Source organism: Salmo salar, chromosome 07, assembly GCF_965601325.2.
Source record: "Salmo salar chromosome 07, fSalSal1, whole genome shotgun sequence".
Lineage (NCBI taxonomy): Eukaryota > Metazoa > Chordata > Actinopteri > Salmoniformes > Salmonidae > Salmo > Salmo salar.
The window spans coordinates 58,261,467-58,275,507 of record NC_138297.1 but is presented as its reverse complement, the minus strand read 5'-3'; the positions used below and the strand labels follow the sequence as shown (position 1 = coordinate 58,275,507).

General features: G+C 45.2%; 1 protein-coding gene across 3 annotated transcripts in view; it reads left to right on the top strand.

The window, feature by feature from the left end:
• LOC106609634 (IQ motif and SEC7 domain-containing protein 3-like) overlaps positions 1 to 14,041 on the top strand; it is a 184,193-nt gene that overhangs the window by 98,902 nt on the left and 71,250 nt on the right. For all 3 annotated transcript variants that reach the window (XM_045722255.2, XM_045722253.2, XM_045722254.2), the window contains one exon: positions 719 to 1,968. In XM_045722255.2, coding sequence (XP_045578211.2) covers positions 725 to 1,968 — 1,244 coding nt within the window. In that variant the 5' untranslated portion in view covers positions 719 to 724. The remainder of the gene's footprint in view (positions 1 to 718; positions 1,969 to 14,041) is intronic.

The following is a 14,041-nucleotide window of genomic DNA, read 5'->3' as shown; positions in this document are numbered from 1 at the left end:
GAGCTGGAAAGTGTGAATATTGAAAGTGTAAAAACGTTGTTAATTGTAAGGCAGCCTCTCTCTCCGTGCGGATTGAGCCCGCTGTACACTAAAAGGATTATGGGTCTCGTAGGTGCCACATGTGCGGCGTCTTGTCACCCACCATTACTTTTCTTTGCTCTGAGTAAATGTTCAGGTGTCCAATATTTTTCCTCTCTAATGACTATTTTTTTGTGTTGAGGGAGTGTTAAATTGTCTGTCCCATTTTTGTGACCTTAACGTTTACATGTTCAGGTTCATGTCCATTTGCATTAGATCCTATCAATGTCATTGTGTTTCAAAGGTCGTCATGGTCACCTCTTGTCATTTGGAGTAACTGCAGCCTTATTTGAGTGGAAAATATCACATTCATTAGTCCATTGTATTTTTGGCCATTTAAAGAAGAGGTATTCAGGGCATGTCTTTGTAAATGTGGATGCTGGTGTGTAGAGACGGCGTCTTGTTCATCTTGAGGGAGAACCAAGTGCTAAGTGGTATTATGTATGTGCTTTGTATTTGTGTTGTCTCCCTGCTTTTATCTCCAACTCCTCTGCCTACAGCCAAATCCCCCCTTCATGTCATAGAATGTTTTGTTACCCAACTGCCTTGTACTGTTAACTGCTGCATGTAGCGTTCAAATATCCAAGCAGCTCAGTTTCACTCATACCTCTCCTGTCTCCCTCTCCTCCTTGTTTTCCAGATCGAAATGCTAGAGCACAAATACGGCGGCCACCTCATCTCCCGCCGCGCTGCCACCAAGATCCAGACCGCCTTCCGCCAGTACCAGCTCAGCAAGAACTTCGAGAAGATCCGCAACTCCCTGCTGGAGAGTCGCCTGCCGCGGCGCATCTCCATGCGCAAGGTGCGCGTGCAGAACGCTGAGGGCTTCTCCGCTGAGCGGGCTCTGGCCGAAGGCTGCAGCCTGGCGGGTATCCCCCTGGTGCGCTCGCCATCACTGCCCGCCACAGTGGGCGGCACCCTGACCGACCTGGAGGACTCATTCACAGAGCAGGTGCAGTCGCTGGCAAAGTCCATCGACGACGCACTCAGCAACTGGAGCCTGAAGACCATGTGCTCCCTCCAGGAAGGAGGGGCCTACCAGTTCAGTGCCGAGTCCTTCAGTGCGGCCGGGGGAGGAGGGGAAGTGGGAGGAGGAGGGTTGGACCAGGCTTTTCTCCAGAGCATGTCAGGTGGGGAGAATACAGGCGACCTGCCCCGCAGCGCCAGCAAGCTGCTGATGGCCTTCCGCGACGTGACCGTTCAGATCGACAATCAGAACTTCCGCATGTCCTCCTCCGTCATGGAGTCATCGGCCTCTGTCTCCATGGGAAACTGCGTCCAGCAGCAGCAGGGGGGCGCAGCAACCACCCCCACCATGCCCACCGCTCCCCCGCCCTCACCCCCTAAAAAACACTCTCCTCCTCCCCCTGAAGAGGTCCCCGCCGAAACCACAGACCCTCCTGTCCCTCCCCACGAGCCCCCTCCGCCCCCGGAACCAGTGGTAGAAGGAGAGGGGCAGGACGCCGACTTCCCTGCGCCCCCGCCCAGTGAAGAGGAGCTAGAGGAGGAGGAGGGCCAGCAACCCCCATTGACCCCCCTGGACAAACTAGCCAACCCCCAGACCCCGGAGGTGGTTGTCCAGCCCGTCCAGCCACCTCAACCCCAGGATGGTGCACCCTCGGTGGGATCCCCATCCACCGAGGCCCTGGAGGCCAAGCGGAGCGGCTCGGAGACGGCTGAAACCAGTTCCGAGCAGATAAGCAGCAGCAACAGCACTTCCACGGAGGCACGCTCGGCATCTGAGGCCTCATCCAAGGAGGCCTTGCAGGCCATGATCCTCAGCCTGCCGCGCTACCACTGCGAGAACCCGGCCAGCTGCAAGTCGCCCACACTCTCCACCGACGTCATGCGCAAGCGCCTCTACCGCATTGGCCTCAACCTTTTCAATGTGTGAGTACCCAACCATTCCCTCCTCACCTAGACTGGGTTAGTGAAATAAATATCGTGGACATTAGGTGATGATGCTATTGCTAACATCTAGCCAGTGATCGGCGAATGGGAGTGAACTGCAAAAAAATTCATCCATTACATGACACACACACACACACACACACACACACACACACACACACACACACACACACACACACACACACACACATAAGGGTGGGGGTTTACAATCATGGATCTCACCATGAGACAGCACTTCATTACAAGGAGGCTTAAAAAAATATGAGAAAAGAAAGACCTCTTCAGTTCTCCCAATTTAAAAAAGGGAAGTATCTTCTGTAAGTTTCTCAATGATTTTCACTGCTCTCAGCTTGCATCTCTCTCTTTCTCTCTCCCTCTCTCTCTTTCTGACTATACATATCATTCTCTATTTACATTTCTCACACTAAACATATCATTCTCTATTTACACCATATCTCTCTCTCCGCCCTTTTCCTCCCCCTCTCTCTCCCTCCCTGCAGCTGTGGTTAAGCGCCTCTGTTCTGCAGAGCGCCTGTCACCTTCTGTTTGTCTTTGCGCCCAAAAATAGCTTCTCTCTTTTATCTGCGGCTGGCTCCTCTCCCCTTATATGGTCCATATCCACATAAGCCGAGATAAGCCTGGAGAGGGAGAAACTGTATGCCATGATCCCCAGAATAGAATAACACAGATGTAGTCATTAAAGGACGTCTCTATATTGTCCTCTAATAGTTGTTTTAAGCACGGAGCATCTGTGAACCTCCCAGAACGAGAGGGCGAGAGAGTGTGAGGGAGAAGGTGGTGGGGAGAGGGGGATAAGGAGATTGGGAGACAGCTGCAGAAACGGCCTCCACGTAAAAGCTCACATGCTGCAGCATCATCACAGCAGACACACGCACACGCACACGCACACACACACACACACACACACACACACACACACACAGAGAAATATAAACACACACACTCACAAACACAAATATACACACACACACACGTACACAATTATATACACACACACACACAAATACACTGCATTCGGAAAGTATTCAGACCCCTTTTTTCCCACATTTTGTTATGTTACAACCTTATTCAAAAATTGATTTAATACATTTTTGTTCCTCATCAATCTACACACAATACCCCATAATGACAAAGCGAAAATAGTTTTTTTGACATTCAGACCCTTTGCTATGAGACTCGAAATTGAGCTCAGTTGCATCCTGTTTCCATAGATCATCCTTGAGATGTTTCTACAACTTGATTGGAGTCTGTGATAAATTCTATTTATTGGACATGATTTGGAAAGGCACACACCTGTCTATATAAGGTCCCACAGTTGACAGTGCATGTCAAAGCAAAAACCAAGCCATGTCGAAGGAATTGTTTGTAGAGCTCCGAGACAGGATTGTGTCGAGGCACAGATCTGGGGAAGGGTACCAAAACATTTCTGCAGCCTTGAAGGTCCCCAAGAACACAGTGGCCTCCATCATTCTTAAATGGAAGAAGTTTGGAACCACCTGCCTGTCCAAACTGAGCAATTGGGAGAGAAGGGCCTTGGTCAGGGAGGTGGCCAAGAACCCGGTGGTCACTCTGACAGAGCTCTAGAGATCCTCTGTGGAGATGGGAGAACCTTCCAGAAGGACAACCATCTTTGCAGCACTCCACCAATCAGGCCTTTATGGTAGAGTGGCCAGACAGAAGCCACTCCTCAGTAAAAGGCACATGACAGCCCGTTTGGAGTTTGCCAAAAGGCACCTAAAGGACTCTCAGACCATGAGAAACAAGATTCTCTGGTCTGATGAAACCAAGATTAAACTCTTTGGCCTGAATGCCAAGCGTCACGTCTGGAGGAAACCTGGCATGGAGGTAACCTGGCACCATCCCTACGGTGAAGCATGGTGGTGGCAGCATCATGCTGTGGGGATGTATTTCAGCGGCAGGGACTGGGAGACTAGTCGGGATTGAAGCAAAGATGAAAGGAGCAAAGTACAGAGAGATCCTTGATGAAAACCTGCACCAGAGCGCTCAGGACCTCAGACTGGGGCGAAGGTTCACCTTCCAACAGGACAACAACCCTAAGCACACAGCCAAGACAATGCAGGAGTGGCTTCAGGACAAGTCTCTGAATGTCCTTGAGTGACCCAGCCAGATCCTGGACTTGAACCCAATCGAGCATCTCTGGAGAGCCCTGAAAATAGCTCTGCAGCGACGCTCCCCATCCAACCTGACAGAGCTTGAGAGGATCTGCAGAGAAGAATGGGAGAAACTCCCCAAATACAGGTGTCAAATCAAATCAAATGTTATTAGTCACATGCGCCGAATACAACAGGTGTAGTAGACCTTACAGTGAATGCTTACTTACGAGCCCCTAACCAACAATGCCGTTTAAAAAGTATGGATAAGAATAAGAAATAAAAGTATCAAGTAATTAAAGAGCAGCAGTAAAATAACAATAGCGAGACTATATACAGGGGGGTGCCGGTACAGAGTCAATGTGCGGGGGCACCGGTTAGATGAGGTAATATGTACATGTATGTAGAGTTATTAAGTGACTATGCATAGATGATAACAACAGAAAGTAGCAGTGGTGTAAAAAAAAGGGGGGAGGGGCAATAAAAATAGTCTGGATAGCCATTTGATTAGATGTTCAGGAGTCTTATGGGCTGGGGTTAGAAGCTGTTTAGAAGCATGACAAGTATGTAGTGTCATACCGAAGAAGACTCGAGGCTGTAATCACTGCCAAAGGTGTTTCAACAAAGTACTGAGTAAAGGGTCTGAATACTTATGTAAATGTGATATTTAATTTGTTTTTCATCTTAGCAAAATTGCTAAAAAAAACTGTTTTCGCTTTGTCATTATGGGGTATTGTGTGTAGATTGATGAGGGAAAAAAACAATTGAATACATTTTAGAATAAGGTAACGTAACAAAATGTGGAATAAGTCAAGGGTTCTGAATACTTCCCAAATGCACTGTACCCACACACACACCCACACAAATACACACACCCACACACACACACAATTCCACACACAAATACACACACATGTGCAAATATACATACACACACACACACACACACACACACACACACACACACACACACACACACACACACACACACACACACACACAGACACACACACACACACACACACACACACACACACACACACACACACACACACACACACACACACACACACACACACACACACACACACACTAAGTGCGGGTGTCTTTGTTAAAAACCCACGTGAGATCAGAAGGCTTTAATGGGGCTCTCCGGACAGACTAAAAGAGCTGGACCAGCACTTTCTCTGCTGTTTGAGGAGGAGGGAACAGGATGAAGAGGTGTCTAGGGCTCCTCTCATTTACACTGTATCTCCCAGAGAGAGGGACAAAGAATGAGAGAGTGAATGAGAGAGGGAGAAAGAACGAAAGAGAGAATGAGGGGGGAGAAAGAACGAGAGAGCGAATGAGAGAGGGAGAAAGAACGAGAGAGAGAATGAGAGGGGGAGAAAGAACGAGAGAGCGAATGAGAGAGGGAGAAAGAACGAAAGAGAGAATGAGAGGGGGAGAAAGAACGAAAGAGAGAATGAGAGGGGGAGAAAGAACGAGAGAGCGAATGAGAGAGGGAGAAAGAACGAGAGAGCGAATGAGAGAGGGAGAAAGAACGAGAGAGAGAATGAGAGGGGGAGAAAGAACAAGAGAGCGAATGAGAGAGGGAGAAAGAACGAGAGAGCGAATGAGAGAGGGAGAAAGAACGAGAGAGAGAATGAGAGGGGGAGAAAGAACGAGAGAGCGAATGAGAGAGGGAGAAAGAACGAGAGAGCGAACGAGAGAGGGAGAAAGAATGAGAGAGCGAATGAGAGGGGGAGAAAAAACGAGAGAGAGAATGAGAGGGGGAGAAAGAACGAGAGGGAGAATGAGGGGGGAGAAAGAACGAGAGAGAGAATGAGAGATTACAGAATGTGGGATAGAATGAAAAGAGTGAAATTAAAATGTGAACTAATGATAGAATGAGAATGACAGAGGGAAAGAATGGAACAACTTGTATGGAAGGAGTGGGATAAAAAGAGGGGGGGAAAGAGGCACATTTTCAAATCATCTTTCATAGACTCACTTCCTCTCACCTCTCCATCTCAAAACGCATAGGAATGACTAACTGAGATCAATCCAGAGAGAGAGAGAGAGAGAGAGAACAGTCTTTGCAAGGTTGTTCTGAGTTTACTCATCTCAAACTATTCCCAGCACCTTGTTTATAATTCATGTTATTTATATGAAAATTCTGATGGATGTTTAAAGCGATTTCAGTTCCATAGATCGTATGACAATCCTATATTCCCCCAACTGATGTCTTTTGAAAGTATACGGATAACACAAAGATTATCCTAGGCATACATTTAAAGCACATTAATTCATGAAATATATGCATGCACCCAATTATGCTAATCTAACATACATTTTATGATTACTCATAAAATAGCTTTTTCTGTATTTTGCACCTCCTACCGTTATTATATACTACTGAATACAAATAGATTACAGAAGATAAGCATGCTTGGCAACTGTGACCAAACATCTCCCTTTTGAATCAGTGTTCAAATCCTCCTTCAAGATGAATTCAGTCATATGCTGACGAGATCTCTGGTATCAAAGCTGTGTTAACACAAATCGAGTGTGAATTATCATGCATTTATTATATGATAATATTGAAGTTCTTGCAGAATATTTCCATATAACACCATCTCTGCATTGCCCATCTACATGAGACTCAAGTCATTAGCAAGTTTGAGATTCCCAGTTACTACTGGTGTTATAGGGTAGTGTGCAGAAGAATTCAGGATCTGTGGCAGAGTAAAAGGACCCCCTCCCGTTATATGCTTTTAATTCAGCAGCACTGAACACTTCCCTCTGCATTCAACTCAGCAACCATGCCCACTCCTCAGCTCAGCCTCACCTCCCATGCAGCAGGAGAGACATTTTCCATTTAAATTCTGCTGCTTTTACCTTTTGACTGCTCTGTTCGTTTTAGAATTCAATTCCCGTTCTGCCATTCACTCTGCCTAGTGAAAAGTGACTAAGTCAAGCCCAGATAAGGACTCCGAAGACAAGCGTCAGACAGATGCATGATGGGTACACGGCAGGGGGCGGCTGGAGGGGGGGAGCAGTGGAGGGGAGCAAACAGCACACCTGGAAATATCTCTGAAAGGAGAAGACTCCTTGACACTAAATTAACCTCCTACCATGGGAGTATCCTCAAGGGCCCGGGCTACCCCTCTTTGAAGATAATGGTTCGGGCTATTCTCCATCTGTAGATATTAAGAGTGAAAAAGGCCACTGACTGCCTAGATGGAACCAATCAGTCGGAGTACAAAAGGGGTGGATCCTAAGAATAATGGCAACCGTCCAAGGCCCGAATTCCTCATTAGCAATTCCGTTGCAAGTGGAGGATGTAATTAAAAGTTCCAGGCCACTGAGGGAATTCGGGCCATGGGAAATGTCCTGAAAAGTTTTGAGAACATTGGGTTGAAGCAGCATATTTCCCCCCTCCCTCACTCGCTAGTGCGATTCTTTCATACTGGATGTTCCTAACTCCTAACTCGTAATGAATGTTCGTTGGGCTGGAAGTAATGGTGCAGTGTGGTGGAATGAGTGGCAGACGAGGGGTCCTCGGAGCTGAGTGCTGAGTCACCGGGGACTTCAGGTGCATATGCCTGCTCAAAAATGCCCTATCATCACAGTGTCTGACAGAGCTCAGCTAACACTGTTCCTCAAAAAAGTATTTCTTAAAATTCCAGGAACTTCCAATAAATTCCCTAGTTTTCGCGAAAGCTGTCACGTCCTGACCATAGAGAGCTCTTATTTTCTAGGGCGTGACTGGGGGGGGTTATTCTAGTTTTATTTTTCTATGTTGTTCTAGTTTCTGTTTTTCTATGTTGTTTTTTTTGGATGATCCCCAATTAGAGGCATCGTTGTCTCTAATTGGGGACCATATATATATATTTTTTTTTTCACCTTTATTTAACCAGGTAGGCAAGTTGAGAACAAGTTCTCATTTACAATTGCGACCTGGCCAAGATAAAGCAAGCAGTTTGACACATACAACAACACAGAGTTACACATGGAGTAAAACAAACATATAGTCAATAATACAGTAGAAAAATAAGTCTATATACAATGTGAGCAAATGAGGTGAGATAAGGGAGGTAAAGGCAAAAAAGGCCATGGTGGCAAAGTAAATACAATATAGCAAGTAAAACACTGGAATGGTAGATTTGTAGTGGAAGAAAGTGCAAAGTAGAAATAGAAAGGTGAGGGAGATAAGTGTTTCCAGTTTCAGAGATTTTTGTAGTTCATTCCAGTCATTCTGGCTAGCTTCTGTTGTGGATTTCAGATTTGAGGTGAATAATACTTTTTTATTTTTTATTGGTGAGGCGAGTTGCAGGAGAGTGCTTTGAAGTTGAGTTTTTAGAAGAAAAAATATATAAAAATATATGCGAAGAAAATAAGTAAATATATATATACACGGGACACGACAAGACGTGGACAAAAGACGTCTGACTGCTATGCCATCTTGGAGAGATCATCCATCATTTAAGTACCGTAAATTCCGGACTATAAGCCGCAACTTTTTTCCCACGCTTTGAACATCGCGGCTTAAACAATGACGCGGCTAATATATGGATTTTTCCCGCTTTCAATTTTTTTTTCAAAAAAGAAACACATTCTGTGACGTGCTCAGTTTTTTGGCGGCATGAATCTTTCATTAGACCAATGAAATTGCCGAACGGGTTAAGGTCAAACAACTTTTTTGTTTACTGTTTAGATTAAATCGAGCGCTCTCAAACTTCCCATCATTCTGATTATGGTAGTCATTTTGTCACCCTCATCATGGCAAAGACACGGAGAAATGCATATGATGCAGCTTTCAAGTTGAAGGCAATTGATCTGGCTGTTGGAAAAGGAAATAGAGCTGCTGCACGGGAGCTTGGTCTTAATGAGTCGATGATAAGACGTTGGAAACAGCAGCGTGAGGAATTGACTCAGTGCAAAAAAACAACTAAAGCTTACTGCTAATTTTTTATTTTTTGTTACAAGCCGTGTTTCATTAAAGCCTATTTATTTTTGTTACAAGCCGTGTTTCGTTAAAGCCTATTTATTTTTGTTACAAGCCGTGTTTCGTTAAAGCCTGTGTGAAGTTCATTTGTTTCAATGTACCGGTAGGCACCTGTGGCTTATAGACATGTGCGGCTTATTTATGTTCAAAATAATACTTTTTTTTTTAAATCAGTGGGTGCGGCTTATATTCAGGTGCGCTTAATAGTCCGGAAATTACAGTAGTTGTTTTTCCCATCTTTGTTTGTGGGAGATTATTTTGAGTTAGTGCATGTAGCACCTCTTTGTCACGGTTTGTTGTTTTGTTTATGGTTTATTGTATGTCTTGCATAGTTTCACATTATAATAAAATATGTGGAACGATATTCACGCTGCGCCATTGATCTGTCCCTACACACACACGTGACAAAAGCATGGTTGGAGGATCCCAGAAGCAGGAAGGAATAAGCAGGAAATTCAGAATCCTCCAACCAGGATTTCTGGAAAACCAGGGAATTTAACCTTAGTTATCAAATCAAGTGAAATTTAATTGTATTAGTCACATGCGCCGAATACAACAGTGAAATACTTACTTACGAGCCCGTAACCAACAGTGCAGTTTCTAAAAAATATGGATAAGTTATGTCATTGACAGAAGGCACATCCCTTTTTATTTTGTCCTTATCTCACTCTCCCCTCAAATGCAGAGTTATGGTTTGTTGAGCTATTTCAGCTAACCTGGCTAGTAGTATCTCACGTATTATGCTAAGTAAAGCTAATTTGGCTAACTTGGCTAATATCCTGTCTGTATAGACTATCTTAGGAAGAGCTAATATGGTTAATATCCTGTTTATATATACACTATATAAACACTATATTACTACATTTCTTGCAGTAAAATGTTACACAAAATGTAGGCTAATTTTTGACTTCGAGAACAGGGGTTAGGAAAAGGATTTATTGAGATAAATTCCGATTAATCGGTCGACCTCTTGTATACACTATGGTAGGAAGAGCTAATATGGTTAATATCCTGTTTATATATACACTATGGTAGGAAGAGCTAACCTGGTTATTATCCTGTTTATATATACACTATGATAGGAAGAGCTAATATGGTTAATATCCTGTCCATATACACTATGGTAGGAAGCGCTAATATGGTTAATATCCTGTCCATATACACTATGGTAGGAAGAGCTAACCTGGTTATTATCCTGTTTATATATACACTATGGTAGGAAGAGCTAATATGGTTAATATCCTGTCCATATACACTATGGTAGGAAGCGCTAATATGGTTAATATCCTGTCCATATACACTATGGTAGGAAGAGCTAACCTGGCTAATATCCTGTTTATATATACACTATGGTAGGAAGAGCTAACCTGGTTAATATCCTGTTTATATACACTAGCGAGCTGTGAATAGAAAGCAGTGGTCTCAGGAATAGATTTGGATTTCAGCGATTTCGTAACCTTTTCATTGTGCTATTGCCAACCGGCATTGGTAACAGAGCAAGAATGGGTTTGCGTGTCTACATCTGCCAGCCTCCTACTGCATTTGTCATTTGTTTGTCATGAAAGGCAGCGAATAATCCACACATATGCTAAATAGCTCCAAAAAGTGCTCTTTTATACCGATTGTGTTTTTGAAAAGCAGCCATTGTGGCACTTCAAGATTTTTCTCTTTGACTTTGAGGAAAGTTTTCTGGCAGTGACAAATCCAAACCTCATAATATCCACACTCCTCCACCCCCCAACCCTTTCCACTGATGATCACTCAACTTGAAAAATAAAAACCGGATGGCATGCTGACAGGGAGAGAGGGGGATGGAGGGAGAGAGAGAGAGAGGGAAGGAAAGGGTAGAAAAAAATAGAAAAAAATCAGGTTTATTAGTTCCAGCAGTTTCATATCCTCCCTCTAATTCCTGAGCTGTGCACCTCTTGCATCCTAAGCAGGCCTTGGTGTGCTCTGGGCTAAGACAGCCTCCCCCTGCTCCCTGCACCTCTCCCTCTCCCGCCTCTTTCTGCCTCCCCCATCTAAAAGGGGAGACATTTGAACATTTGGCGTAGTGAGCAGTTTATGGGTGAGGAAGGAGGAGTGGAGAGGAGAGTTTAAAGGGGAGTTGGGGTGGGTGAGTTGAGTCCCATAACAGATAATTAAGAGAGATGGTGAAGGGAGCCTGTCTCTTATCCCCTTAATGCAGCGCGGCGGCTCAGGCCAGGTGGAGGGAGAGGGCTGTGTCTGGGTCTGTGTCACAGCAGGTGGTCTGCACTACCCCGCACACAGAACTAAAGAGAGAGTGGAGAGAGGCAGGTGAGGTAATAAGTGGTGTGTGTGTGTGTGTGTGTGTGTGTGTGTGTGTGTGTGTGTGTGTGTGTGTGTGTGTGTGTGTGTGTGTGTGTGTGTGTGTGTGTGTGCGTGCGTGCGTGCGTGCGTGCGTGCGTGCGTGCGTGCGTGCGTGCGTGTGTGTCTATGTGTGCGCTTGTCTCTCAGCACATGGTCTGCACTACTAGCCATAAAGGAGGTAGGGTTGGAGAGAGCGGATAGGGATTTGAGGTGGATAAGGACTGATGGAGTTTTCTCCTGAAGTGAGGATAGAATATGATAGCTGACCTTCTGTTGATAAGTACAGATGGACAATAGCATGATAAACGGAGATAAACAGAGAGAGAGGGAGAGAGAGAGAGAGGCGGAGAGAGAGAGAGAGAGGCAGAGAGAGTGAGAGAGGCGGAGAGAGAGGGAAAGAGAAAGAGAGAGAGAGAGAGGGAGGCGGAGAGAGCGAGAAAAGACACATCATGGACATTGCTACTACTGGGGCTCTGTGTTACATCATCGTATAGGTTAACTATAGGTTTCCTGCTGAGAGAAAGCAGATTTCTCTAAGGAACCAATCTAAGATTCTCTCTGTCATATGTCCATAATGTTGTCTCTGTTGTCCTAATGGATTCTCTCTGTCATATGTCCATAATGTTGTCTCTGTTGTCCTAATGGATTCTCTCTGTCATATGTCCATAATGTGGTGGGGCTGTCCTCATGGGTAGACTCTTCTCTCTCACGCTCGGAAATTGACATGCCTCAGTGGCTAATGAATAAAAGATGCGAGAAAAGTGTGTGTGTGTGTGTGTGTGTGTGTGTGTGTGTGTGTGTGTGTGTGTGTGTGTGTGTGTGTGTGTGTGTGTGTGTGTGTGTGTGTGTGTGTGTGTGTGTGTGTGTGTGTGTGTGTGTGTGAGGAGCTACAGCTGTCGGGTGCTATGTCAGGACTAATTGACACAGTAGATCAGAACCTGTCCAACTCACACGAGGGGCAACCTGGGGCCGGGAACACAGAGAGAGCTCTCCAATAACTTACCCTATACCTGTGTGTGTGTGTGTGTGTGTGTGTGTGGTTTGCGTGGTGGTGTATATGTGTCTGTCCGGAACGAATGGAAGGACATCTCAGGTCAGAAACCAGCTAACACTGCACAAACAGTTGAACGCATCCCTCTCCAACTTATATTGTGGTAAAGTGTCAACCAACCATAAGCAACAAGAGCTCTCTAGCTAGCTGATAATGCTGTGGATGCCGAGTAGTCCCATGTCAGTAGTGAGAAGCTTCTGTCAGTGACAGTATAAGTGAAGGTGGATGAACTCCAGTGAAGTTCTCCTCAGCAAAATGAGAACACAATGGCTACTGGTGAGCAGAAGCTTTCACTACACCGTCTATGCATCAGGTCAATGACTAGGTGTGGAGATCTATTCGGTGTGCCCCACAGATGAGTGTCGGGGCCGTTCACCTGACCAGCGCTATCCAACCATCGACCATAGAGAGAGCTGGCCGTTAATCTGTGTTAGGACCATAAACCTCAATTCACTTTTACAGAGAGGGGAACGAGGGAGGAAGGATGGAGGGTGGGGAATGATATTGACATGGTTGAATATCGATGCTAACCAGGGTTTTGATGCAGAAAGTGTGTATATTTTTATGTAAAATCAAGTCTGTCTGTCGGTGTCTGTCAGTGTGTGAAAAAGGCACCATTTGGTTAAACTGAGACTAGTCGTCCCAGTAGAGTGCTTTTCTACCTCTCCCTCCTGTCCTCATACAGAGCCTCTCTGTTAGTCTGCAGGGTCCTTTCAGCACCACAGCTGGGGCCTGTCTGGGCTGAAGAGCTCTCTCTCTCTGTCTCTATCTCTCTCTCTCTCTCTCTCTCTCTTTCGCTTTCTCTCTCTGTTGCTCTCTCTGTTTCTCTCTCTCTGTCTCTATCTCTCTCGCTTTCTCTCTGTTTCTCTCTTTCTCGCTCTCTCTCTCTCTCTCGCTTTCTCTCTCTGTTTCTCTCTCTCTGTTTCTCTTTTTCTCTCTCTCTCTCTCTCTCTCTCTCTCTCACTCTCACTCTCTCCCTGACTAAACCCATTAGACATGGCTGTGTTATGTAACTGTTGTGCTGTGTGTGTGTGTGTGTGTGTGTGTGTGTGTGTGTGTGTGTGTGTGTGTGTGTGTGTGTGTGTGTGTGTGTGTGTGTGTGTGTGTGTGTGAATACAGAAAGTGTGTATAATATTGTGTGTGTATGTATACTGTATATGTGAAGAACACTTTAGTATTTTATTAAAGAGGACTGTATGTGTGCGTGTGTGTGTGTGCGTGTATGTGTGTGTGTTTGCATGCACGTGTGTGTGTGTGTGTGTGTGTGTGTGTATATACCTTCTTGTGTGTTTGTGTGTGAACTGTGCTATACTAAGGATGGGATAGATTGTAGGGTGCAGTAGCAGTATTATCCTCTCCACACACACACACACACCATAACTCTGTCATCTCCTACATATTACCATCTTTTATAACATAGCAAAGTGTTCTTCATGGGAGCCCTCACGCTGTGCGTTCAAGAGCACCATTGTAATTCAGGAGAGCATCTTCTACAGTTTAACAGTGTTCGTCAAGCTGTTTAATCACAGTTAATGAACGGAATGACTC